The 27,450-nt window shown below is 55.3% G+C and overlaps 1 protein-coding gene across 2 annotated transcripts in view; it reads left to right on the top strand.

The window, feature by feature from the left end:
- Positions 1–2,007: 2,007 nt before the first annotated feature.
- FBLN1 (fibulin 1) overlaps positions 2,008–27,450 on the top strand; it is an 86,685-nt gene continuing 61,242 nt past the window's right edge. Inside the window, exons 1-3 of one of the 2 annotated variants that reach the window (XM_004437981.3) lie at positions 2,008–2,202; positions 19,848–19,953; positions 25,636–25,771. In XM_004437981.3, coding sequence (XP_004438038.1) covers positions 2,124–2,202; positions 19,848–19,953; positions 25,636–25,771 — 321 coding nt within the window. In that variant the 5' untranslated portion in view covers positions 2,008–2,123. The remainder of the gene's footprint in view (positions 2,203–19,847; positions 19,954–25,635; positions 25,772–27,450) is intronic. The other variant, XM_004437982.3, reaches the window with a different exon arrangement.

Here is a 27,450-nt window from a genome sequence, read left to right as displayed (position 1 = left end):
TGTGCTACAGTGTTCAGTGAAACACAGAACACTTGATATACAGTTGCTGTCAGATGAGCTTGGGATTGGGAGTCAGATGGCCTGGATTCAAATCCCAGAGCTGCCAATCACTCGTCACGAGGATTGGACCAATGACCTCGGTTTTCCCATCTGCAGAATGAGTACTAGAGCCTCCAAGAGCTGTTGTGAGTATTAAGGAAATAATGTATGGGCACATAATACCCTGGGCACACACCACACCTTCTCTCTACTCTAACATCTTTCCAGGGCACCCTTATTCTCAAAATGGACCAGATATTCTCCCTGAGCTGCCCGGGGTCTCTGGTGCCTCCATGCCTTTGCAGATGCTATTCCCTCTGCCCAGGAAACCCTTCTGCTCATCTTTCAAGGGCCAGTCCCATGTCACCTCTTCGGAAGCCTCCCTAACCTGGGAGGCAGTTAGCAAGCGGGCACCTTTCATGAGATTTTCTGGGCTCTCTGCAAACCTCAAACTTAGGCGGCGTCCTGTGGGGAGATGAGTTTTTTTGTCTTTGATTTTTAAATCTAGCATTCATTCAGAAAACGGCACATATTGCAAGTGAACAGCTTGATACATTTTCACAAATCAAACCCAACTTTGTAACCAATAGGCAGATAAAAAGACAGATCCTAACAGCCCCCCAGCAAGTCCCCTTGTGGCCCCTCCAGTCACTAATCCACCCCGAGGGTCATCACTCTCGGACTTCTAACTTGTTCTTGTCCTTCACACAGACAGAATCACGCAATCCGTGTTCTTTAGTGTCTGGCTCTATTGTCACACTGTGTCCGTGACAGCCATCCTGGTCGCTGTGTGAATTGTCAAGCACTCATTCTTCAGAGCTGTGTAGGGCTCCAAGGTGTGACTACCCCACAATGTTTCCATTCTGCTGTTGGTGCTGTTGGGCAGTTCCCAGCTGGAAGCCATCATGAATAGTGCTGCTGTGAACACTCCGGCACCTGCCTGTCCTTCCTTTGGTGCACGTATGCGTGTGTGTGCGTTTCTGCTGAGTGTCAACCTGGGAGGGGAATCGCTGGGGTCAGGGGATCCACACGTTCAGTGAATGGTGTTCCTATGGGTCTTGCTCAGCATCTTCACCTGCATTAGCTTAGTGTATGGTTTTTTAATAAATCTATTTATGGCTCCGACAGACTAACACATCCTCTGTAACCACGGACTGGCTGCAGTCATGAATTCCTACACAAAGAAGTGGTTCGTGAAGGCCCAGCTCAAGGCAGCTTCCTCTCCGGCAAAATGAGTCTCCTTTCCCCTGGGCTTCGGTGTTCCGGGTTCATCACATTCCACCGGTGTCGGTGTCAGGATGTTGCTTCAAGTCTGTCTGCCTCGCCTGACTGGCAGGCCCCTGAGGGCAGAGCCGGGTCCCAGCCCGGGACACGCCTCGGGTCGGTCACCGACCTGCGGAGCCCGGGCGACCCGCGCGCGCGCAGGGCGGCGGAAGGCGGGAAACGAGCAGAGTGGGTGCGGGGCTTTGCTCGCGTGGCCGCGTCCTGCAGGGAGATCCCCGGAGAGGACACCGCCCTTATTCCCCCCAGAAGGCGCCTCCGACCCTCGGGGACACTCCCCCACACCCCCCGCTGCCTGGGTCCGGGTCCCCCGCCCTCTCCGCGGAGTCGGGCGGAGCCAACCTTTGATACCGAGCCCGCCCCTCGAGCCGGCGGGTGGGGAGGGGATCGGGTTTCACTCGCGCAGGGGGGTGAGGGGTGGTAGGGGGTGGGAGTGCCTCCCACCCGAATGCGCCCCCCTTCCCTGGCCCCCAGCAGGGAGAAGTTTGGGGTCCCCGCTCCCAACCCAGCCGTGGGCCTGCGCGCCCCTCGGCGCCGGGGTGTGAGGAGGTAGGGGGCCCTAGCTGTCCCCGGCGGGGGGCGGCCCGCGAAGGAGGGGACCTGGCGCCCCCGCGGCCCCGCCTCCGCCGCGCCCTCCCCCGCGCCCTCCTCCGGGGCGGGATAATTGAACCGCGTGGCCGGGGCCCAGCGTTGGCTGCGGAGGCTCGGCCGGAGCGTGGAGCCCGCGCTGCCCGCCCGCCGCGCCCCGAGCCCAGGACCGCGCCCGCGCCCGCGCCTTTGTCCGCCCGCCGCCCGCCTGCCCCATGGAGCGCGCCGCGCCGTCGCGCCGGGTCCCGCTGCCGCTGCTGCTGCTCGGCGGCCTCTCACTGCTGGCGACCCGAGGTAGGGGCGCGGGGTGCGGGCCGGGAGGGAGGGAGCGCCCCGAGTCCACGGCCCCCACTTTAGTGTCTCCCCCCAACTCCCCCGACCACCCAGCCCCGCGCTCCTTGGGAGTTCTGGAGCTGCCAGGGGCTCGGAGCCCGTGCGCCGCCCCGGCCTGGCCCCGGCGACGATCCCTCCCCCTCACCCCACTCCTAGCTCCGGTCTTAACCACGTCGCTGACTTGGAGGCTGGTTTTAATGACGGGATCCCCCTCAAACACATCCCCTTGCAGGCCCACTCACACCCATGCTACCCTCCTAGGCCCACTCAAGGTGGGGTTGGCGCGGGGAGGAAGCGCTAGCTGGGGGCTGCCGAGCCCCCTTGGTGCCCTGCTCTTTGCACCGGGAGGGCCCTTGGCACACCTAGTCTCACTGCCCCACCTAGATAGGGGCTGTTGTACCCAGCTTGCTGATGAGAAAACAGACTGGGAGGTGGGGAAGGGTGATTTGCCTAGGAGACAAAACCAGTGAAGGGATAGAGGGGGGACACGAAGAAATCAGGAACGCAAAGAACAGTCTGGAGATTTTCAGAGAGATGGCTGTGTGTGGGGAAACCCCTGCCTGCCCTCCTGGGACACAGAGGGCCCGGAGGCAGAGGTTCCGCCAGGCTCCATACTCAGCTGGGGCTGGGCACGGGCCACTTCCAAACCCACCCACCCTGTGGCCAGGGGGACAGAGTCTCCACTAGGGGATCCATGGCCCGGAGCCCCCAGCCCTGGGACTGACAGCATGCCGACGGTGAGCACTCAGCTGCGCCCCTCTTTCTCCCTTAATCCTCAAGGCCTTGCTCCTGGGGGGTGACCACGAGGCACTGTGGATTAGAGCAGCTGTGGGTGAGCAGAGCCATGACCTCTGATCTCTCTGCTGACCTGTAGCTCATCACTCATTTGCCAGGCCCGCCCTCCTGGAGTCTTTGTTCCTCCCTGGGCCAGGCCCAGACTAGAGTCCTGACCACCCTCAGGTCTCAGATTCTTTATGTCTGGCTTAGCTGAGTTTCTTTTAAACTTTCCAGTAACCATCCTCCTTCTTGGTCAAAAGGTCACTTGTCCCAGCTAAAGATGGTCTGGGGATTCAAGGAGAGGCTGGTGGGGGCGGGGAGAGCTCTGCAGAGGTTTCTTGGCTTGCTGGCTGGCTGCGGCAGACCTTCACGGGGCTCTGGGTGTTCCCGCCACCTGCTCCGTCCTCGGGGACATCTCGTGGGGGAGATGGTGCAGGGAGGCACAGGGCTCACTGTTGGCAGCAAGAGCCGTCCCAGGCCCCCGGGCTCACGAGAGGCTTCTTAGAGGAGATGGTGCTTGGGCAGGAGCTGGTCAGGCGAGCCGGGGAGGAAGGGCATCCAGGTGATTGCTGGCTGGAGTGAAGGTGCAGAGGGGGCTCAAACGGGGGGCCACACAGCACTCTTGTTGGAAATGGAAGGGGCCCCAGAGACCCCTGCATTTTACAGATAAGGACTCTGAGGCCCAGAGAGAAGGCGTAGTTGACCTCTGCCGAGCCAGACCCCAGATCCTCCATTGCTGTTCTTGTCTGCCTTCTGTGCGAGAAAGTTCCGCTGCAGCCTGGCAGTGTCCGACTTTGAAGGAACACCTGGGAATTGCTAGGCTGGAGAGGCGCACAACCGTCCTTCTTCATAGAGAAAGTCCTAACTTGAAGCGTGTAAAAGAAACCTCTTCGTTGCACACTTGGATGAGAGCACCCGGATCATCCTGTGGCCATTTGTTTCTTTGGGGAGGTCCCTCTTTTGGGTTTCAACAAGTTTGGTGTGGTTTGGGGAGAGGGTTTGGAGACTGCAGGGTTAGCTCAGCAGCTGTCAGTTTCCCTGAAGCCCTGTGGGGCCGTGCTCGGGTGACACCGTGCCCACCCTCTGGAGAGCCGTGGGGTCCACGAGGAGACAGGCAATTTAAGAGTGATCGTGGAAAAGGCCATCGAGGGGTGAGCCCGTCAGCTAATCTGCTGAAACTCATTTGGCGACCTGGTCACCGAAATGCAGAATGCTCTTTTGTGCCAGTGGGCAGAGCGCAGCCTCCGGTCTGTCCTGTTCTGTCTGTCCTGTTGGGCTTTACTGAGAGCTGGGGCGGGAGGGAGTGGAGAGGAGGAGGGTGTGGGGAAAGACGACTGTGTTTTCTCTAAGACTTTCTTGGCCTCTGGCTCCAGCGGGCAGCGTTTCCGACTGATTACAGAGAAAGTCGGAGAACAAAGGCCAAGAGGACTTGGCTTGGAAACATGTGGCCCGAGCCGCTGCCACTCTTGGAAGTTTCCCAGTCGGGTGGCGGGGGCCAGACGGGCCGAGGGGGGTTGCTAGAGCGCCAGATTCATGAAGACAAGACTCCGGGGGCCCACAGCTCTGGTCACACCTCCCTCCTGGCACTGCCTGAGGCCCCCTCAACTCAGGGCTGCGTTTGCCGCCCCTGCTGGACTGTGCTGCGGTGGGGGTGGAGGGGGAGAGCATGGCTCAGTCATCTTCGGGTCCTAGCGTCTGTGGGGTGGAAAACAGCTCTGCCTGTCTTCCCTCAGAAGAGCCCACGGGATGGTTTGGTGGTTTTCTCATTTATAAAACGGAGGTAACAGAAACCCGCTTCTTAGGTTGCCTTGAGGATGGGGAGAGAGAACGCAGGACGGTGCCGGCCATGGTAGCTGTACTGTTAGGATCTGTTATTTGTGTTGTCCCCTTCCCTGGGGTAGGACAGTATCCTTTTCCCCAAGATTGCTCTGAGAGTTCCACTAACACTGAATTTCCCAGCCAGGAGCTGGGAGGGAGGCCCAACCGGGTGACTGAAGCTTCAGCCGCTGAGTGCCAAAGCCGTGCGGTAAGAGTTGTGCACAGTGGCCTCAGCCGGCCTCCTTAGGCCTTCAGTCATTCACACACTAAATACCTGCTGAGGGCCAGCTCTGTGCCAGACGCTGTTCTAGGTCTTGGGGATACGGCAGGGAGGAAGAGAGACCCGGCCCTTCTCCCCATGGGGCTCACATCCCCCCGGAGATCCAGACAAGTGAACAATTACAAACCAACCTCCAACTGGCAGAGAGTCAGGAAGACTTCCTGGAGGAAGCAGCATGCAAACTGGGATGTGAAGGAGCAGGAGTTGGCTGGGTTTGTGGGTAGGGCTGGGAGGAGGGTGGAGAGGGTGTTCTAGGCAGAGGGAATGGCATGGGCAAAGGCCTAGAGGCGCGAGAGAACGTGGGACTTCTGGGGAGCTTCCAGGAGTTCTGCCCCCGCCTCACACTTGGGGAAGACCACAAGAGACGTCTCCAGCAGCGCACCCCTTCTGCCCCCCATTCTCTTGAAAGTGGGGCTCTGTGAGCAATGGGCACAGTGGGTGGGGCAGCTTTGCAGGTAAAGTTTTATGAAAACAGTTCTAATAGGGTGCACAGTTATTTTGCCAGTTATGTTTTGTACAATAAAAGATTTTTCTTTTGGAAAGCATCAAATTATAACAATTTATTTAATAAATGCTTTTGCAGACTCCATATGGTTACCATTTCCTTGTAATGATCACAAATGTGGCCTTATAACAAATTGGGGGGAGGGAGACACCCCTCACGTTGACTTTCCTGGGATCAGAGACCCTTCAGCCTGGAGGAAGCTCGGATACCCCACGTCACCCAGCTCGTAGCAGGCAGGGTGAGACCCGAGGCTGGGCTCTGCGGCCTGTGCTCTTTCCACTGGGCCCACTTCCTTTAAGCCCCAGGCTGGTCCTCCCAGAGGCTGGGTTAGGAGGGAGCCAGGTGCCTGTTGCTGCAGCCGCCGGCGTGTTAGCAGGAGGGTCCTACACGGTGGGGGCCAGCACTGGAAGGGGGTCAGGAGACTGGTCCCAATTCCGACTCGAAAGAGCTTGACTGTTTCCTTAAATATGGAATGAGAACACGCTCTGCTCTAGGAAATTATCTAATTGAAAGGTCTTACATTTCGTCATGAAGTTAATTCTCTCAACAACACTGTGATGTAGGTACTGTGATTATTTCCATTTTATAGGCATGTAAACTAAGGCCCAGAGCAGTTAAGTAACTTGCCCGGGACACATGGTAGTGAATAGAGGACCAGGATGTGGGACCGCATGCACCTGACCCCTGGCTGGACAGCACTTTAATCCTATAACTGAGTGCTGCGTACTCAAGAGGCATCCTTAGGAAGGGCAGGGGTTTTCCACACCCAGGGGAGACCATGGAAGTGGGGGCCACAGCCTGGGCCCTTGAGGGGCTCACAGCCGGCTTGACAGGAGGTGACCGCCAGGGTGACGGCACCTTCCTTGCTTGAGGTCAGTGGACGAGCCTGTCCTATGCTTGTGGGAGGGCAGCTTGCTGGGGCGTTGAGCTTGGGGCTGGCCCTCAGGTGTGGCCTGAGTCAGGCCATCCTCGCTGCCATCTGGAGTGGGCTCAGGAGCCCCCCAAGAAACCGGAGGCCGGCAGTGCGCCTCCCACTGCAGCAGGAGGTGGTGCATGCGGGGACAGCTGGCAGGGATGGCTGGCTCTGGCCACAGGATGCTGGGAGAGGTCTGGAACTGACAGAGGGAAGAGAGTGTCTCCACTTTCCTGGCGCTTCTATAAAGGAAAGTGCTCTTGGCTGGTCCTGGGTCCTGCACCCAGCAGGGCGGGCCCAGCCCCTGAAGAGCCATGTTCCTGCTTAGTTGTCAGGACCCTGCCCCTGGCCTTCTCCAGTGATCCTGCCAGAGGGCCGTGCTGACATGGCCAGCGCCGCAAGTCAGGAGACCGATTCCCGCCAGCTCTTTGGCCGACTTCCTGGGAGACCCAATGGGCAAGGACCCCTGGTTACTCCTCCCAGGGCCAGGGACCTAGAGCCATCTTTTGCCCCGTGAAAGGTTTGCGGTGTGTGCTGTTACCTGCACTGCCAGCACTCAGAGGGGATACCACGTAGATGAGGGTCTGGGATCCCTACACCTCTGGGTTAGTAGCAAAGATGTGAGAACCGACGAGCCAGCCTTGGAGTCCTACGGGGCCGGGGACGGGTTTTACGTCAGGCATGTGAGGAGAATTTGGGAAGAAATGGTTTGTTTATCAGGGTACAGAAACTGCAGATCAGCTGGTCCACTCTCTTTGTATAGGTGGGGAAACTGAGGCCCAGAAAGGGGAAGTGGCTTGTCCAAGGTCGCTTAGCTGCTAAGTGGTATAATTTATAGGCTCTTTTTCAGTTCTGTTCAGTAATTTCCTGAGCATCTCCTGGGAGCCTAGCCTGGCCCTGAGGAGCTGTCTGTCATGCATCCATCATTTGTCAGTTTGTCCGTTTATTCCACGAGCACTCATTGCGGAGGTGGGCGTCGGCCTAGGCCCGGGGGACATGGGGCAGACCAGGACCCCGCCTCATGGAGCTTGCGTACTATGAGAGTTTCCTATGGCTCCAGACCCAATTACTGCAAACCAAGTGGCTTAAAACAACAGGAGTTTATCCTCTCACCATCCTGGAGGCCAGAAGTCTGATTTCAAGGTGTCTGCAAGGCTTCGCTCCCTCTGAAGTTTCTAGGGGAGTATCCATCCTTGCTTCTTTCATCTCCTGGTGGTTCCTGGTTTTCTTTGGCTTGTGGCTGGTGCATCACTCAAGTGTCTGCCTGTCTTCACCTGGCCTTCTCCTCCTCTGCCTGCCTCTTGTAAGGACACTCGTGGGATTTAAGCCTCACCTGGATGCTCCAGGATGAGCTCATCTTGAGATCCTTAATTACACTGGCAAAGACCTTTATTCCAAATAAGGTCACATTCCAGTGCTCAGGACGAGCCGTATCTCGTTAGGGGCCACCATTCAGCCCACTGCCCGTTGGAATAGTAAACATAGAAACAGATGAACGTCTTGGTAGGGATCAGCGCCCCAAGGACCATACATGCCATAGTAGTGACTGCGGGACGAGGGTGGCTCTCAAGTGAGTGGAGCGGCGAAGTGACACGTGAGCTGAGATGTGAATGGCGAGGAGCCATCTTTGAAAAGACCTGGGAAGAGCTTGTGGGCAAAGGGAACCGCTGGCCAAAGGCCCCCAGGTGGGACCAGGTGTGTTGGAGGAACTGGAGGAAGGCTGTGCCTCGCCGGAGGAGTAAAGGGAGCGGGGAGGAGGGTGCCGGAGAGGGGGTCAGTGCAATCATGTAGGGCCTTAAAAATTTGGGTGCAGACTGTGGATTTTATCCTAAGTGCACTGGGAAGCCACTAGAGGATTTTAAGCAGGGGTGACATTATTTGACTTCCATTTGTAGAAGTCAGTCTGGACCATGGCATGGTGAGTAGACTATACAGAGACGAGAGTGGAGGCAGGATAAGGCAGCATGGAGGCTCCTGCAGGATCCAGGACTGAAGATGCCCTGGACGAGGTGGCAGTCAGGGGGCCGGTGAGAAGTGGGCAGAGCTAGGGCGTTTGGGAGGTTGAGTGGAGAGGAGTTGCCGAGGGATTGGATGTAGAGGGTGAGGGAGAAGGAGTAATTCTGACCCTGTTATTTTGGCTCGAGTAGCTAGATGGATGGTGATTGCTAATTACTAAGACAGAGAAGGCTGGACGGGTGTGGGGGTGGGGAGGTGGTGGGAAGAATCAGAGTTTTGTGTGAACACCGTAAGCACCCTGTCAGACGTCCAGGTGGAGCCTGGGCCCCGGGTGAGATGAGGCTGCAGACAGAAACCTGGGAGTCTTGGCTCATGGATGAGGCTGCAGGAGACCACCCAGAGAGATGGTGAGAGAGGGGACAAGGGACCACGGGACTGAGCTCTCCCAGGCAATTTGAGGAGGAGAAACAGCAAGGTAGCTCACCTGCTCAGGGGGTTCCCAGGCCCTGGGTGGTAGCTGGGACGTTGTCAGGACTGGTTTCCAGATGGGAGCTATTAGAATATTTTTATGCTAATGAAGGGAGCTAGCAATTTTCTTGAACCTGTTTTTCCTTTGGATTGTACTGTAAGTTTTGCTACCTACATACGCTTCTTATTTTGACTTAAAGACTTCTTTCTGCAGCCCACTCTACACCATTCCTGTCATTATCCCCATTATCCATTGTCAGTGTGAGGACACCGAGGCACAGAGAGGCCAAGTAGCGGGCCTGTGGGCACACAGCTGCTAAGCAGTAGCACCAGGATTCGAACCTGGGCAGCTTGGCTCTCGCATTGTATTCCTAAGCAGGACACTGAACTGCCTTGCTCATCTTTCTTACTGAAAGGTCTTGATTTTTCTAAGTCCAGCTTCGGGGGAAGCCAGTTTTTTTCGGCATTTTATAGTAGGTGTGTGTGAGCTTTAGAGTCAGAGCAGGATTCGACTGCCGCCTCGGTGGCTCCAGGGCCCTGGGCAACTTGCTTAATCTCTCTCTGCCCTGTTTCGTAGAGTTGCTAGGATCACATGAGACCGTTTGTCCACTCATTCTGTCACAGATATTTATTGAGTTCCTGCTCTGGGGCAGGCATGGGCCAGGGCACAGAACGAGATGGAGCCCGTCCCAGCCCTTGTGGCACTAAGTACACATGCAGTTAATTATTTGTGCTAGGTGCTGGGAAGTTCAGGGTGCAAAGAGACCATGCAAGAGAGGAAATGGATCAGCACCATGTGTGTGTGCGTGCGCATGCGCATGTACATGTGTGTGTGTTGGGGGGGTGGTTAGGGAGGAATTCCAGGAGGAAGGGACCTTTGAACTGGTGTGGGTGTGAATGAGCTAGCCCAAGGAGAGGAGTGGACTCGGGACCACCCAGCCCGCAGAGCTCCAGCTTCCAAAGGCCAGGTGCAGAGGACACGTGACAGGTGGCTGGAGAGTTGAGAGGAAAACCAGGGAGATGGGTCCTGCAGAGTGGGATGCTGTAGAGATGTCGGAGGGTGAGGGCAGCCCCCGTGTCCAGGAGGTCACTGCCTGGACCAGAGCTGCCTGGAGGGATCAATGTGGGAGATGCTTCTCTTCCCCTTCCCAGAGATGTGCCTTCTGGTCCTCTCTTGCTGCCTCCTACTAGCCGGTTCTCTATCCAAGACCCCTCTCTTTCTGTAATGGGTGCTGTGACGGGTGGGGGTGTGAGGGCACCAGCAACTCTTGTGCTGGGGGCAGGGTCTGGAGCCGTAAGAGCAGACTCGGGCATGTCCTGCTTCCTCCTGGGGAGGTTGGGTGGCCTTGAAGGGGGAGATGGGTCTGTGCTCATCCTAGACCTACAAGGGGTGCAGAGGCACTGGGACACAACCCAGTGACAATTGCCTGGCGTCTCCCCGGACTGTCCCCTTGAGGACAGGGTCCTGCCTTTTCACCTCTGGATCTCTTGCCCTAAGGCAGAGCCTGTGCTTGGAAGGGTCCTAAGAGGGGCTCGGGAGGGGAGGGCCTCTGGAAGGGGTGGGCTGAGTCTTGCATGGTTGTCTTTGCTTGGAATTTCCTGTTGACGTCTCTGTGGTTGGCATCTCGTTGCATTTCAGGCTGCCCAGTGATGTGGGTCCTGGACGCCATGGGACCCGCTCCAACTTTTTGCTCCAGCTTTAGACAGGGCTATGGGGCAGATCGAGCATGAGCCTTGCAGGGTGGCAAGTTCAGAAGACACATAGAACAACATCAGGATCCCAGTAACATTCTGAAACACCTGAGGCCCCTCGGCTGCCTCTGAGGTTTTGAGCTTAAGCAGAGGAAATCAAGAAAATTGACTTGCTCCCAGCTTCTGATGACACACCTTTCCCCCCTTCTCATTTGTGCACAGAGCTTGTCAAATTTTTGTTTTGCCACGTGCGAATATTAAGATATAAAATAAGCAGAGACCCAGCCAACCACCATCTTGTATCTGCCCATTTCATATATATAAAGGGCATTTTAGTGCCCCGTGTTTTGGGTGGACAAGGTCTCAGAATTAAAAAAAGCCTTTTAGGGGCCGGCCCCATGGCCTGGTGGTTAAGTTCGGCACACTCCGCTTTGGTGGCCCAGGTTCAATTCCTGGGCGCAGACCCACACCACTCATCAAGCCATGCTGTGGCAGCGACCCACATACTAAATAGAGGAAGATGGGCACAGATGTTAGCTGAGGGTGACTCTTCCTCAAGCAAAAAGAGGAAGGTTGGCAACATATGTTAGCTCAAGGCCAGTCTTCCTCAGCAAAAAAAAAAAAAAAAAAGAGAGAAAGCCTTTTAAACGGAATCAGGCTGGCTTTTGGAAAAGCTTCCTCAGTCATTTCCTTTCCTCATTTTGTTGCAATCCAGTGGAAATTTTGTCAGACCCACGTCCGTACACGAGGTGGAGTTTGGAAAGCCTTCGCTTGACTCCGGGCTGCCTCCTCCACCCAGTTTACAGATGAGGAAACTGAGGCCTGGACTTACTCCCAGTGGACGGGCCCTCAGTGGTGGAGCTGTAACCAGACCCCAGGCCTCTAGAGCTGTCCCACAGCAACACTGCACAACGAGCAACCTGCCTATTACATCTTGGTGGCTCGCGGGCTGATCAGGCATTGCCCAAAGCCCCTCTGATGTTTATAGGTGGCAGGCTGACATTCTGGAAGCCTCCACCCAAGGAGCAGTACAGAACCCCTCCGACTGCCAGCGGGCATCTGTAGTCTTGGAAAGAACATGCGTCCATATCTTTACCACTCAACAAGAGTGCGTGCTCCTCAGACCGTGGGCCTCTGCTGGCTCAGAACATGTAGCATGCCCTTGGCGTCCATCAAAATCACGCTGATTCACAGTCTGCACCATAATCCTTATGAAGGCTTAATTCACCTGGAAGGAATTGAGTTTTAGCTGCTGTGACAAATGGTATCTGACACCTGTGAATCAGGCTGTCTCTGTCCACCTGCTCACCGATTGCTTCAGGCAGGTGTGTCTCTTTCCTGAAGAGAGGTGACATGGGGGGTGTCGGCCATCTGGCGATGTGTCAGCCTTGGGGTGTGTGAAAAAGAATGTCCTCCCCATCATGGTGCAGAAACTTCTATGTTTATTTTATTTTGAAGATTCTCTTTCTTTCTGTGGTCAGGTACTGATTGAAACATTTTGGGTGGGTTATCTCATTGATCTTCCTGGCCCTATGCAGTTACTGCCCCGTTTGACAGAGAGAGCAAAGGGGGCTCAGTGAGGTTCAGTAAGACGTGGAGCAGGTTCAGGGCTGAGCAGTTTTAACCCACAACGATGCCTTCCCTTGGAACGTCTGAGTTGAAAGCTAACAAGATGTTACAGGAGAGTTTATTCTTCCCCCCACCCCAAAGCCCCAGTAGATAGTTGTATGTCATAGCTGCACATCCTTCTAGTTGCTGTATGTGGGTCGCGGCCTCAGCATGGCCGGAGAAGCGGTGCGTCGGCGCGCGCCCGGGATCTGAACCCCGGGCCGCCAGTAGCGAAGTGCGTGCACTTAACCTCTAAGCCACGGGGCCGGCCCGAGAGTTTATTCTTGATTTATATTTAGTATAATGCTTGGTGGATCTAATCCACACCGTCAGATTACAGGAATCAGAGATTAAAACTGTGCTTGATTGAAGCTTCTTCTCATAAGAGAGGGAAATGATCTGAGAGAGAAAATTCCAGGCTGGCCCCGGGCACCACTTCTCTCCTAAGAGCATCTACAGTCCAGGGATGGGCGTGGGTGGGCAGCCAGCATGGAGTCACCTGAAGTGATTTCGTGGATGTTGCCATCGCTCCCAGGGTCAGGGATAGATGGCCTCGTTTTCTCCAAGTTGCTCTCCTGACATGATCTAGGAGGGCCGCTCAGATGTGGCAGGGTCTGTGCACGGGATTTCTTTGATTTTAAGCCCTCCTGGAGGTGCTGCCAGGGGGTCTGTGAGTGCGGCTTGGCCTGGTTGATCTCTGCTTGGACGCTGTGGACCTCTGCAAACCCCTTGGTACCAGTGAGGTGTGGTGTCGGGTAGGGGGTGTCACCTGGTTCTCTTCTTGCCCCTGGCCCCCCTGTATGTCCTCTGTCAGAGTGGGGCTGCTGCCTGGGAATCTTCCTCTTTCCCCTTCCACAATGTTGCTGAGCTCCTGCTCTGTGTGTCCGGGGGAAGCGATGCTGGAAGGAGGGCCTCCCCGTCACCTCCAGAAGGCCCCCAACGGGACAATCATCTGCCCCAGCTGCTCCCTCCTTACTCTGGAGCAGCCAAGCCGGCACTGAGAAGGCGCCGAGTCGGGGTGTGATGGGATGTGCTGGCGGGGAGGGGAGCTTCGAGGGACAAATCCACGACTGGGGGCAGGAGACAGGCGCCTCTGTGGGCCTCAGGTAGTCCCCAGCTTTGGTGATGGGATGGCAAAGCTCAGGACGCTGGCTTTCAGATAACTGAGAGGTGACCCAACCACTAAGTACAATGAGCCGGCCGAGGTGATGCAGGGGGTCAAAGCCGGAGCGACTCCGAACATCAGGCCCTCGGCCTCGCCTCCGTCTGTCCAGCCTCCACGGCCACCGCCCGAGACACGCGGTGAAAGTATGATCCTGGAGATTTTTTTTGTCATTTTTTTTTACTTTTAAATCACCTTTATTTTGGTTACAAAGTTACAATTTACTTTGTTACTGAACATTTTATCTGTTCCCTTTTGAGGTCTCATAGCTTGCCATGTAAAACACTGCATTCACTTTCAAACCCCTGTACAAGAACATTCTACGATACAGTTTACCAAATTACCTCTCTGCAGTGTTCAGATTAGTGCATTAAAATGACATCAATTGAAAACAGCAAGTGAGTTAATCAGCAAAAACATCCAATTCCTTTCCTAATGAAGGGGAGTACAAAATAGCACACAAACACTCAACTTTAAATGTATTTTTTATTGTAATGAAATGTACATAACATAAAATTGACCATTTTAACCCTTTTTAGGTGTATAGTTCAGTGGCATTAAGCACATTCACATTGTTGTGCAGCTGTCACCACCGTCCATCTCCAGAACTTCTTCATCTTCCCAAACTGAAGCTCTGTCCCCATTCAGCGCTAACTCCCCATTTCCCCGACACTACCTCCTGGCTCCCACCATTCTACTTTCTGTCTCTGAACTCGACTCCTCTACGGACCTCATGTAAGTGGAATCATACAGGATTTGTCCTTTTGTGACTGGCTTATTTACCGAGCATAATGTCTTCAACAATAAACATTTAAACGAGGGGGCCGGCCCGATGGTGCAGCGGTTGAGTGCGTGCCCTCCGCTGTGGCGGCCCGGGGTTCACCGGTTCGGATCTTGGGCGCACACCGACGCACTGCTTATCATGCCATGCTGTGGCGGCGTCCCATATAAAGTGGAGGGAGATAGGCATGGATGTTAGCCCAGGGCCAGTCTTCCTCAGCAAAAGAGGAGGATTGGCATCGGATGTTAGCTCAGGGCTGATCTTCCTCACAAAAAAAAAAAAAATTTAAACGAAGTGTTTAATTTAATGTTAAGTGCTCAGCTCTCAGAAGCAACAATCATGGGGAAGTTAAAGTGAATTTAACCTAAGGATGCGTATATAACCCTTATTCTACAGGAAGCAAGGAAAGACAAATAATGGTCCACAAAACCAGACTGTTGTACTCAACAGGATTTTAGTAGACTAGAAGGTTGGAGTCTTTGAAGTCCCAACACAGTAGGTAATGATTTTTCAAACTCTTCCTCCAGGTTACAACAGACATTTATAGTGACTACACTCTCCCCGTAAACGCCAGGGACAAAGTGGGGACACCAGCCCGGCTCCCTGTCCAGCACTCTTTCCCGGGGCCTCCGCACCTCCCTTTCTGACCTCACTTGATTTTCACCACCGGAGTAAAGCTTGTTTATTACCAAGGGGACGAGTGTGAAAACAGCAAAGCCAGCTCTTTATGGCCCTTTCTAATTGGGATGTGTCTTGGAAGAGATGTGTCTGCGGAGTGGAGCAGCACTGGCTTTGTGCTTCAGAGAGCCTGGTCCTGCCCATCTAAAGGAAATGCTCAGAAGGAGGCGGGTGGCTTTGTTTCTGAACATAAGTTAAGAACAGACCTTTTCTTGGACAGGATGCACGCACTCTTTTTTTTTTTTTTTTTTTGAGGAAGATTAGCCCTGAGCTAACATCTGTTGCCAATCCTCTTCTTTTCGCTGAGGAAGATTGGCCCAAAGCCTGGCTTTGCCACTTGCTGACCCCTCTGGCTATGGGGCTCAGAGCTGGTCACTTAACCTCTCTCAGCTGAATTTTCTTATCTGCAAAATGGGGAACATAATGAACTGGTCTCACTGGGATCTTGTGGGAATTAAGTAAGACTCACAAAGGCTGGTGCTGTGCTTGGTGCATCGTGAGGGGTCAGGAATGATGGAGCGCCAGTGGAGATGGCAGTGGTAGTGGGGAGACACGGTGTCGAGGGACATCCTAAAAGAAGTGGGTAGTGTCTGGAGGTGGGGAGGTGACAGAGCTGGACAGAGAAGGACCAGAGCCTTGAGGGGCCGGGGCCCAGGCCGAGGAGCAGTGGGATGAGCGGTTGGTAGGGAGCGTCAGGGATGTTAAGTGGCAGCTGAATGCTGCACAGAGCTCGTCACCCACTGGTTGGGGTGGGCGGGGCATGGTCCGGGTGGCGACGAGGACACCTTGACATCTACTTTCACATCACTGTTTGGTGACTTAACTCCATTCGGTTTCTTCCATTCTTAATTATGTTTGAATTCCAGGTTCCGTACCTACAGCCACTGATGTGACAGTTTGGTGGCGGGGCACTTAAGGCACGTGGCGAATGGGAGTAGAGGAGGAATGGGGGTGGGAAATCTCTGACTGCTTCTGTGCATCAGGCCCCACAAGAACCCAGTAATTCAGGGTCCAAGCCCCATTTCACAGATCAGGAGCCTGAGGCACAGATGGCGTCAGGAATTTGCCCAGGGACAGTGAGCTGCTAAGTGGAGGTCAGGGGTTCAAACCCAGTTCTGGCGGATGCTGAAACCTTCCTCCACCCTCTGCACAGCGATGTCCCCAGAGCAGCCGCAAGCACTCCAGGGGAGCATGATGAAAGAGGGGCTGGCACTCCCCTCGGGTCCCTCTGACTAAGCTGGAGCTCTCAGCTCGTCCCCAGGTCAATACCTCAGCCTTGAGCCGGGGCCTGTGAGCTTTGGTCAGTTCGCCTGGCTCCAGCTGGCCACGCATCAGCCAAGGTCCTGGCTCTAAACAAACCACTGGTCATCCTGGTCCAGTCGCAGGGTCAGCGGGGCTGTGTGAGTGGGGGCGCCTCTCGGGACAGCTGTACGTATCAAGAGTCGTGATGATGTCTTCCCTGTGACGCAGCTTCTCTCCTTCGGGGGGCTTTGGCCTAAGCAAATAATCGTGACTTTAGGAATAAAGATACACAAATAAAGATGTTCAAACCAGAGTTGTTTGTTCCTGATGGTGAAATATCAGGTGACACAGATGCCAAGAGGGGGAATGCGTCAGAAACGATGGCACTTCTGCTTGACAGTGTGACACCATGTGCCTGACACGGTGGCATAAACAGGAGTTTAAGGGGCCGAGGGAGTGAGAGACGGTAAATGCACGAGGCCTTCTCTGCAGGGCCCATCACATGTCGGGGCTGTTTATTATGATGAGGACGGTGATGCCCTGCCCGGGTCTGCCTCATCACCGTCCAGCCAGGCCGTGGTCCCTGGTGGGCTCTCCGTGGCCTCTCTGACGGGGCCGTGTAGGAGCCTTCCCTTGGCTGACGGTGCCTCACACCCGAGGAGGGCACGCTGACCCTGGGCAGCTGTGAGGCTCTGCTTTGCACAGATTCCAGCTCTGTGGCTGCTCGGAGCATTCCAGGGACATTCCAAGTTTCTGGACTGAGTGAAGGACTTAACATTTTATTGTCCTGCTGAGAATAATGTTCAAAGTGCTGAAGGCTCCCCAGCGGGAATCATTTCCAAATGTTTCCACAGCTCAGGGCACAAAGTTCTCGCCCTGCTCAGCCGGCCGCGGGAGCCTGAACTTCGCCTGCGCCTGCCTTTCTCAGACTTGAGGGGGCTTTGGGGCTGCGACATCCCAGGGGGATTCAGCACCCCGAGATGGGTCCATGGTTCCCCCATCTCTCATGGGCAACGGCAAGCAAATCTTCTGTTTCTTTAATATGTAATCAAGCCGCTGTTTACTGGAGCACACTGTGTGCTCAGATCTTCATAAGCTTTATCCATCTTCTCAGCAACTCTGCGAAGGTATTTCGAGCCCCATTTTACCGCCAAGGAAACTGTGGCTCAGAGAAGTGAAGTGGCCTGCCCAGGGCCACAGAGCAGGAAAGTGTGGAGCTGGGATCAGAGCCCAAGTCTGACTCCAAAGCTGACGCTCTTACTCAACTCTAGCAGCTGCCTGCCAGCTTTGCGCCGAGGTGGAGGAGGACAAGAGACAGGCCCAGCTCTCGAGACGTTTGTGGTTGGGAGGGTGAGGCAGACAGAATATGGGAAAACGGTGAGCTGTGCTCCACACACACGGTGTGATGTGGGAGCAGAGGGCTGCCCAGGCCAGGCTGGTGGGCAGGCGGGCTGCAGTGGGTGGTGATAGACTGGATGGGGGGGGCGCCCAGGACTGGAGAGAGGCTGTGAGAAGCCACGAGGGGTCAGACCACAGGTGGGAGAGCTAAGTGGGTCCAGCTGGAGTTGGGGTGAAGGGGGAGCCGGGACTGGCTGCGCAGGGAGATCAGCCTCAGTGTCAGGCCACGTGGGTCACAGTCATCCCAGGGATGGGCCACAGGCCATATTTTATCGTTTATAAGGTCTTTTGTGAGTGCTTTTCTTCAAGTCAGTTGAAGCCGGAATGAAGGGATGAACAAATGGATGCGTGGGAGCGTTCGAGATGATCCCCGTGACTGTGTGTCTCTCCCTCGGGATGGCTTTCCTGCTTAGGTGCTGGGAGGCCCAGGGCGCCAGACAGTTTTATCCAAACCCCAGCCCATGGTGCATCTCCCACGTTCACCAAACGGCATCATCGGGGAGTATGGAGAGGGGGCAGCTGAGGTAGGTGTGGGCTGAGTGGCCAGGTGGCAGCAGACTGGGGGGCTTTGCTATGGGGTGGCCTGTCACCCTTAACCAAACTGCCTCAGACTCCCCGTGCCAGCCAGACTCTCCCTCACACCCGGGGGAGTGAGGATGGGGCAGGGTACATCCTTCAAGGTGGAAAGCAGCTCAGAGTTCTCCGGAAGCCCTGGGGCAGGGGAAGCCCTTCCTCCCCTGGCCGTACACAATGGCCAGCTGGCCCAGCCTCAGCTCCTCGCCGTGCACTGACCACCCCAGGGTCTTTCTGGAAGTGAGCACTCTCGGTGGCAGTGACAGTTTCTCCCCCTGCCCCCGGAGCGTTCGAGGGCAGTGTGTTCCGGACGCAGTGTGACTGCAGAGGCGCTGGCGTGGTTGAGGGCGGGTCGTCAGAGCCTGTGTTTTAGGAGGTCCCGGGATTGTGCTGAGCCCAAGAGTGAGCCTCCCGTCTGGGGCCACCCGAGGGCCCGGCCTCAGAGGAATAATGAGCCTAAACAGGACACCCATGGCCATCAGTGCCAAGAAACGCTGCCAAGCCCAGCAGGATTTACCCCATTGGGTGCTGGAGAGCCTTCAGTAAGAACACGTGGTGTTTCTTAAGCCCAATTTTGCAACGTCCTCCTGCGCGAGGGGTGACCTTCTGCCCGGCCTGCAGAGGCTGTTGGTGCTAAGGCTCTTGGCCAGGGAGTCCCTTATGCTGAGGGCACCTTGGTATCCGGCTGCTCCTCTCTTGGGGCACAGTGGGGTCTTCTCCTTCCTGTGAGCCGAGGGGCCCATCAGGGCAGCGGCCTGGGGTGGGGCTGAGAGCCAGGCTGGGGACTGGAGGGCCCGGTTCCCAGCTCATCCCGGCTGTTGTCCAGCTGTGAGGGCGCACGTGGGCCAGCTGCTTGACCCTGGGAGTCTTCGTCTTTCCTTTTCCTGCGCAAAGACTCAGTCTTGCGGCAGATCCAGGGCAGAAACCGTCACCAGCCTCAGGTTCCTCACCTGTAGGATGAGAGCTGACGCCACGCCAACAAGTGGCTACGAAGGTTAAATGAGAGCGTGGATGTGGGTCCCAGAGGCTGGTCTAGAAATGCTGTCTCTTTCTTTCTTACCCCAATGGGCTTGTGAATTTGAGGCCCTCGTTTCCCTTCTCTCCTCTGAGCCTCCTCCGTGGTGTGCACTCACCAGACTGCGCCCCCATGCTCGAGAGAAGACTTCCTCGGTTGTCCCAGTTTTGGGTACCAGCCCTGCTCGGAACCTCCACGCCTCCCCCACTCGGCACTGTCCATCTCTAGTGGCCAAACCATCTCCGGCCCTAAAGAAGTCAGGTCATGTCCTAGATACGCTGGACATGTGGGCTGGATGGCAGCTTGGTCATGCCTCTGTCAGCAGCTCCTGTCTTTCTTGCCCTCTGAACCGTGAAGACAGGGACCCCCATCTGGGCAGGGACCCCGTCTGACTTTCCAGCGTGTGGCCGGAGCAGGGATTCAGTCTGGGTGAGTGTGAGCTGCAGCCCCATCAGGATTGGATTTGGAAGGCAATAGTCGAGGTTTCAGGCCCTTCTAGGAAGAAGCAGGGTGTGTGCTCCCAGCCTGGGACCCAGTGAGTTTTCAGTACGCTTTTGTCAAGTGACTAAAGGAATCGATGTGCCCACGGTCCTGTCAGAGCAGCCTGATACTGTGGTAGAGACCTAAGGAAGTGGGCATCCAGATGGTGTGGCCGGGAGGGAGAGCCCTTGGCCACCCGAGGGAGATGCATGTCGGAGGGGACCTCGTGTGCCACTCACCCCATTCTCTTCCCTGCACAGTGGGCGCAGACGTCGCCATGGAAGCGTGCTGTGCAGACGGACATCGAATGGCCACTCAGCACAGGGACTGCTCGCTGCCGTACGCCTCGGAATCCAAAGAATGCAGGTATGTTGGCCAGTGGCCACCATTTTACCAGAACGGTGTTCCTTTAGAGGAAAGCCAGACAGGAAGGGATAGTGTGTGTCAGACCCCCCAGGAGAGGCTGGGCACCCAGGGCCGGATCCGACCAGGCTGTGGGAGGGTGGTGGATGACCCCTGCCTCCTTCCCCTGTGCACCCAGGATCCCCGTACGGGACTCAGCTCACCCTTCCCTTGCTGCCCTGTGACTGTTGGGGCATCCGTGCCCTTCTCTGGGCTGCAAGCAAGGTCTGGGTTTACAGCCCTCTCCACCACAGCTGGGCACTGTGGCCAAGTCAGTTTCCTCCTAACTAAAAGGGGGTCCTTGTGCAGGGCAGATGAGATCACGTGACTGGAAGTGTTTTGCAAATTTAAGCGTGAACCACCTTCAGACTCCGAAAACACAGATGAGCCAGTCCAGAGCAAAGGGTTTCCCCAGACGTTCACCTTATGTAGTAGCCAACATCTGGACCGACTCTTTTTATTCTTTTCTCCCTAAATTGACTCAAGCTCTCTCAAAAGTTTTGGGAGAATATAAGCTTAGAATAAATGACGAAGATATGTAATTTTGATTGTCACCATAAAATAATCATAAAAATAATAGCAAGCCTTTGTGAAACCCCTACTTCATGCCGTGCGTTTGATGCATATTATCTCATTTAACCGTGTTATTAATCCCATTTTACAGACGAGGACACTGAGCCTTCCCCAGTTTACATAGCTGGTAGGTGACAGCATCAGGGTTTGAACCCAGATCTGCTTGCCTAGGGAGAAAATGTCAGGGAGGCGAGGGTCTGCAAGCATCCCGTCATTTGACATCCACTCGTCTGCTCTGCTCTAATCCGAGTCGGAGCTGCTCCGACACCTGGAGCCGTGGGAGGCTGGGTAGAGAGCTGCTACGGAAAGAATGTGCGGGGAAGCTTGTGCGCCTCATCCTGGAGTTCTGCATTTGTTGGCATCGAGCACAGCTGCTGCTGCCAGCAGTGATGGAGGATGTAAATCTCAATTTAGGAAATTCTTGAAAAGTCAAAGGCATTATAGACCAAACAAAGGGATGGGAGATAGGCGCTCGGATGTGTGAACTGACTGGGAGACCACGCATTCCGGTTTACGGAGCATCTGAGGAGTGAGAGCTGGGATTTGGGCTCCAGTGTGGCTTAGCGCTGGAAATGTCGGAGGGGCAAGCGAAGCGGGATGGTCAGCACCAAGCATTCTGTTTACTGACGGTGCCGGCGAGAGGCAGCCTGGCCCCGGGAAGGTGGACCCACTAGGCTGGATTTCTCTGGCCAGCTCTAAGCCTCAGTTTCCCCAAGGGTAGAAGGAGGACCATGGTTCCCTCCTTTCAGGGTTGGGATAACGAGAGAGAAGAGGGAAGAAGGCAGCACCGCAAAGCCAGACAGTGGGAGCATGTTAGTCTGCTGGGGCCGCAGTAACAAATACCACAGACTGGGGGCTTAAACAGCAGACGTTTATTTTCTCACGGTTCTGGAGGACGGAAGTCCAAGATCAGGGTGCCAGCAGGGTTAGTTCCTTCTGCAGCCTCTCTCCTTGGCTTGTAGACGGCCGTCTTCTCCCTGTGTCCTCACATGGTCGTCCCTCTGGGTGTGTCTGTGTCCTAATCTCCTCTTCTTATAAGGACTCCCGTCGTATTGGGTTAGGGCCCACCCATATGACTGACCATTTAACCTTAATCACCTCTTTAGAGACCCCATCTCCAAAGACAGTCACATGCTGAGTACTGGGGTTAGGATTTCAACAGAATTTTGGGGAGACACAGTTCACCCCGTAACAGGGAGACACTATTATTAATACTTACTGAAATCAAAGACTTAGAAAGTGAGGCATCAGCCAGATGACTTCTCGATGTCAGAGGGAGAAGCTGAGGTCAGAGACTCAGTGACTTCTGGGCCCACTTGAGAACTCAGATTTTAGTTACGACTACATTTATTACTGACTTCTGCTCCCCGGCCCCTCTGTGAGGTCTTGAGTTGTCTTTAACTCAGTGGCCCCTGCTCAGCTGTGTGGCAGGCATTTGTAGTACCATCTATGTTTTGATCAGGGGTCAGTTTCAAACATGCGTTAAGAGGTTTCCCAAAACATGAGTCATATCTGAATGGCCGAGAGGGAATTTCTTCTCTCTTTGTGGGAAATGTGGGGGCGAGTCCAGGCTCCCCATTACTCTCAACTTGTTTCTGGTGGCACTCGCTTCATCCCATGGGGCCTGGGGAAATTCTGGCTGGATGGTGGGAGCGTCTATATTACAGTATCCTTGGAACACACTGTTGAACTCCCAGGACACCACTCATAGGTCACTGATCTCGAGTGACCATCTGTTGTTTCACCGAGGCCCCGGGAAGCCGGTCGACTCGTCCCAGTGAACTCACAGGCAGGGGGCTTCGTGTGGGTCGAGGCTTCTTAGCGAGTTAGCTGTTGAGCTGGCTGTCTCGGACCGTGTCACTGCCCTCCATGCCTCCCCTGCGCACGAACCGCTTTGCTCAGTTAACGTCAGGATTCCAGCCCCACACGGTCTGCAGAGATCAAGGGCCCAGCCTGGCCTCTCGGGCTGAAGGTGAGAAGCAGCTCATCTAAGGATGCACCTGGGTTTTCCTTCAGGACGCAGGCATGAGTGCCACCGTGGGGGACACCCAGGAGAATTAGATCCCCCCAGCCCTCCATGCGGTGAGGACCGCAAGTGACAGAGGCTTCTGAGCCCCGAGTCGGAGCTGCGGTGCTGGGATGAGGGCTGGCTGTGTGCCAGGGCGACAGCAGCACAGCAATGCCCCAGAGCGGGGAGTGTCTATCGAATTCAATATGACCGTTCCCTGATGGCAGGGAAGGGAGAGAGCGCGTCAGAAGTTAAATCTGGTTTAAGAGGATTCTCTTACGAGTAATAGTTAAAAAATGCAAGAAACAATGACCACTGGCCATTTGCTCACCCAATAGTTCTGGCATCATTTTTCATCTTTCAAAATAGCATTCTGCTAGCTCGCCGGTTTTAAGTAAAATTCTCAGAAAATAAAAATGAAAATTTTCATTCATTTGATGAGTCTTTATTGATCCTCACTGCTGTTCTAAGCTCAGCACAAGGTGGAATGGGATAACCTCCTGGGCCAAGTTGAGGGCGGAAGGCCCTGAGGGTTCTCTGGGGTGGACTCCACGGGTGGTGAGGGGATCAGAGAGGACTGCGGGAGGAGCCAGCCACTCTGCACACATGGGCTTTGGCCCAGCACGTTCAGCTCTGCCTGAGCCTCTGGCACGTGGCACGTTTGGAGGCGGGCAGGAGAGAGCAGCTCTAATGTTTCCCCGATTCATGCATCACCCTGCATTCTAGCCTTAACCAAGGGCCAACATTCCTTAAAATTTGCCTAAAATCTTGGGTTGGATTGGAGTCCCTCGGAGGAATTTGGATACACACAAGCCCAAACCTAAAGCAAGCCCTCAGCTGCCATCTTTCAATCCAGCAGGCACTTGAACCCCTTCATTTGTTTATTTGGCAAATATCATTGAGGACCTGCCAGGTGCCTCATTCTGGATGAGATGGGGGTAAATCAGTGAGCGAAAGAGGCAAAATCTCTTCCACAGAGGATGCAGATGATAAAATAACAAGTAAATTACATGGTTTGTGAGAAGGCGCCATGTGTCATGGGAAAGGACAAATCAGGGACGAGAGACAGGGTCTCCTGGTCAGCGCAGATTTACAATTTTAGCTAGAGCTGTTAGGGACACCTCACTGAGAAGGGATGGTTGAGCCAGGACCTGAAGGATGCGAGATCGAATGTCCGAGTTGACAGGCAGTGAGGAGAGAGCAGAGATCTGGACGCAGCTCTCCAGACTCCCTGTGCTGGGCTCCTTCCACCGCCGGCCCCACTAGGCAGTGCTTAGTCACTGCCCTGGAGCCCCCTCCCTGTGGGAGGCTGTTCCTCTCCCCGTCCCTGAAGCCTCTGCTCGGGCCTGGCACACAGTAGGGCCTCAGCCAAATTTTGTTTTAGTTGCAGTAAAATACACATAACATAAATTTTGCCATTTTAACCATTTATAAGTGTGGAGTTTAGTACATTCACATTGTTGTATGACCGTCCCCACCATCCTTCTCCAGAACTTTTTCATCATCCCAAACTGAAACTCTGTGCCCATTAAACAAAAACTCTCCATTCACCCTCCCCCAGCCCCTGGCACCTACCATTCTACTCTCTGTCTCTGTGAATTTGACTCTTCTAGGGACCTCATGTGAGTGGAATCACACAGTAATTGTCTTTTTGTGACTGACTTATTTCACTTAGCATAATGTCCTCAAGGTTCATCTGTGTTGTAGCGTGTGTCAGAATTTCCTTTTTTAAGGCTAAATAATGTTCCATGGTGTGCGTAGAACTCAATCCTCAATGGACGCTTGCGTTGCTTCCATCTTTTGGTTGTTGTGAATAATGCTACTGTGAACATGGGTGTACAAATATCTGTTTGAGTCACTGTTTTCAGTTCTTTGGGGTATACACCCAGAAGTGGGATCGTATGGTAATTGCGTTTTTAATTTTTTGAGGAACTGCCCTACTGGTTTCCACAGCAGCTGTACCATCTCACATTCCCACCAAGAGTGCGTGAGGGATTCAGTCTCTCCACATCCTGGCCGATGTTTTTGAATGAATGGGTGGATGGATGCATACCTGGTTGCTCTCCCTGACAATTTAGTGAAATGCCTGTTATTTGCAAATCCACCGAAAGCATGATGTAATGTGTAGTCGCACAGTATAGACTAACCCATCTGGGAGCTGGAGGGCAGTTCTGGAAACCCATGGGAAGCCAGGTGCAGACCTCCAGCCCTGCAGTGTGGAGGTAGGGGGAGGGCAGGCTGGGGGCTGCTGCCGGCGGGCAGAGGCGGCCTGGCTGGCAGCGCAGGGAGGCCGGGCGGCGCCCCCATCCCCGGACAGGCAGGTCCGGCGGCGCCTCCTGCCCTTGCTGGCTCTGGCCAAAGCCAGGGTTATCTTGGGTCTGGTGGGAACCACACCTGTGACTCACGCACGCCTCCTGCTTGCTGCCCCGAGCTGTGTCTGAGGAATGATTCTGGCAGGTCACGGTGCTTCTGCCGACACAAGCCTTTATGCCTGTGTGTCCTCGGGTTTCCAAGGACCTTCTCCCCAGAGCCCCTGACAGGGCTGGGAGACGTGGCCCCTGCGGTCCGCTGTCACTGTTACCACTGTCCCTCACTCCACGGCCTTGGGCAAGCTGCCCCACCTCCCTGGAGCCATCTCCTCTGAGTGTGGAAAATGAGTATGAGTGTTGAGAAGAATTCAGCTTGGTGAAAGGATGAGAGGGTCTGGTCCAAGTCAGCTATCAGCTGTTTCTGTTTTTTAAACAGGGAACATTTTGTGGGTGAGGGTCAGAGCTCAGAGAGGTGAATCTGGGCTCTGGTGGCACACAACTGGGTCCCCTGACTCCACCCCCAGACACTGCCCTGGTTCAGTCATTCTAACTAAACACTTATGGAGCACCTCCTGTATGCCAGGCGTTGTGTGTGTGTCTCCGTGGGTGAGTGGGGGTGGGTTGGGGAAGTGGAGGGACACCCAAAGATGACAGAGCTCCCCTCTCCAAGGGGCTGCTGTTTCCAGGCCCTGTGTACCACCCGATGGGCCCCCCACCCTTGGAGCCCTTGGCCCACCCTGCCCCCTCTGCCCACAGGATGGTCCAGGAGCAGTGCTGCCACAACCAGCTGGAGGAGCTGCACTGTGCCACGGGCATCAACCTGGCCAACGAGCAGGACAGCTGCGCAGCGCCATACAGTGACAAGGCCAGCCTCGAGGCCACGTTCGTGAAGGTGAGGACCCGGCCACCTGCCAGCCTGCAGGCCCTGGGCCCCTGCCAGCTCAGCGGCTAGTGGCCATCAGCAGGAGGGCCTGGGGCACTCTCTTCCCCGCACCCCTGCCCCAGTCCACCTTTCCTTTTGAGCAGTGGGGGTGCCCAGCCCAGGATGGAGGAGAGACCACTCTAGTTTCCCCACCTCCTCTAGTTTAGACAGTAAACCCTGGAAAACACCCCGGGCTCAGTCCAACACTGGGGAAACAGGGATGGAATGACTCAGCCTTGCCCTGAGGACCTCCAGTGCCAAAGCTTCGAGCAGGAATGCAGAGGTCAGAGCAAGGGTCACCCGGGCTCAGAGCCTTCAGAACCCTCTTCTCAGTTCAAGGTAAACATCCCCACTCCATCCAGGAGGCCCTCACACTTCTCTGCCTTCCAGGGCTAGTCATAGCCCAGAGCTCAAAATAGGCCCCCACTAAGCCTCAGATAACACCTGACCTCCATAACTGCTCTAGAAGAGAAAACTGAGGTTCAGAGAGGCCCACACTCCGAAGTGGCCTCTCAGCAGCCCTGGTAGAGGCCCTCTCAGGACCAGCAGGGGAGGGTCTGGTGAGGCAGAGCTGGGAGTAGGGTCCCTCTGGCCCAGGGGAAGTCCTGCACTGAAGGTAAGCTCTGAGTAAATGATGTAGTCCATTCTGGGACTCCACGTCTAGGCGGGGTCACTCAGGGCCTCCGTCACTGTAGAAGGTCTGCGTCTTCGCGTGGGTGTGGAGAAGTTCCCGAGAGCATTTCCAGGTCTGAAAACTGCTGCTAAACTAGGCTGTCCCTCCCTTACCACCCACCAAGGGGTAAAAGCAAGCCCAACCAGGGGAGCTTGGGTTTGGAGAGTTAACCTGGTCAGCTGGGTTTCTGTGGGAGGTGCCTGGAATTCCCTAGAAGAAAGGTTTCCCGTTCCCAGTTAGGAAGGCCACGAAGTAGTTTCAAGGAGCAGGAATCAGGACGAAGTCTGGAGTCCGGGAGCGGACGGGTTCTTTCCTGGGGATTCTCTCTTTACACGGATTGGGACGTGGCGGGAGACTCCACGTGGAGGAATTGGGGGTCCAGTGCCTCTCTGCCCACCCTCGGCCTTTGTGGACTTTCATGGGAGGAGGCTTCTGGCATGAGGGAGCTGGGCAGGGTGAGGGTGGGGTGGGCTGGTCAAGGGGGCCCTGGGAGCCAGGACCGTGGGCGTGCAGTGACTGCCTCCCCGGGCAGGGCTGGGGCCTGCAGACGCCGTCTGCCTGGCAGAGAGCTCTGCCCGTGTCTCCAGCCTTGAGAGAAAGGGAGGCGCAGAAAAGGCATGGAACATTCTAGCAGCAGTGGGAACAGATCGCCCTGGTAGATGAGTGATCTGTGTTTCCGGGAAGGATTACTCATACCCCGCAAGGTGGCGGAGGGCACACGCTCCCACTCTTCCTGGCAGAGGTCATAGAATGAGTGGACGGAAGACCCATCCACCTCCACAGACACTCAAGCAAAGCCACCCCTGCCCGCCTCCTGCTGTGGGCCTTTTAGAAGTTCTCTGCCTTTCTGGGCCGGCCCCATGGCTTAGCGGTTAAGTGCACGCGCTCCGCTACTGGCGGCCCGGGTTCCGATCCCAGGCGCGCACCGACGCACCACTTCTCCGGCCATGCTGAGGCCGCGTCCCACATGCAGCAA

This window comes from Ceratotherium simum, chromosome 25 (assembly GCF_057802395.1).
Source record: "Ceratotherium simum simum isolate JZ-2026a chromosome 25, ASM5780239v1, whole genome shotgun sequence".
Taxonomy (NCBI): Eukaryota; Metazoa; Chordata; class Mammalia; order Perissodactyla; family Rhinocerotidae; genus Ceratotherium; species Ceratotherium simum.
Note: the sequence above shows the minus strand (reverse complement) of the source record. Positions and strands in the feature narration are given on the sequence as shown.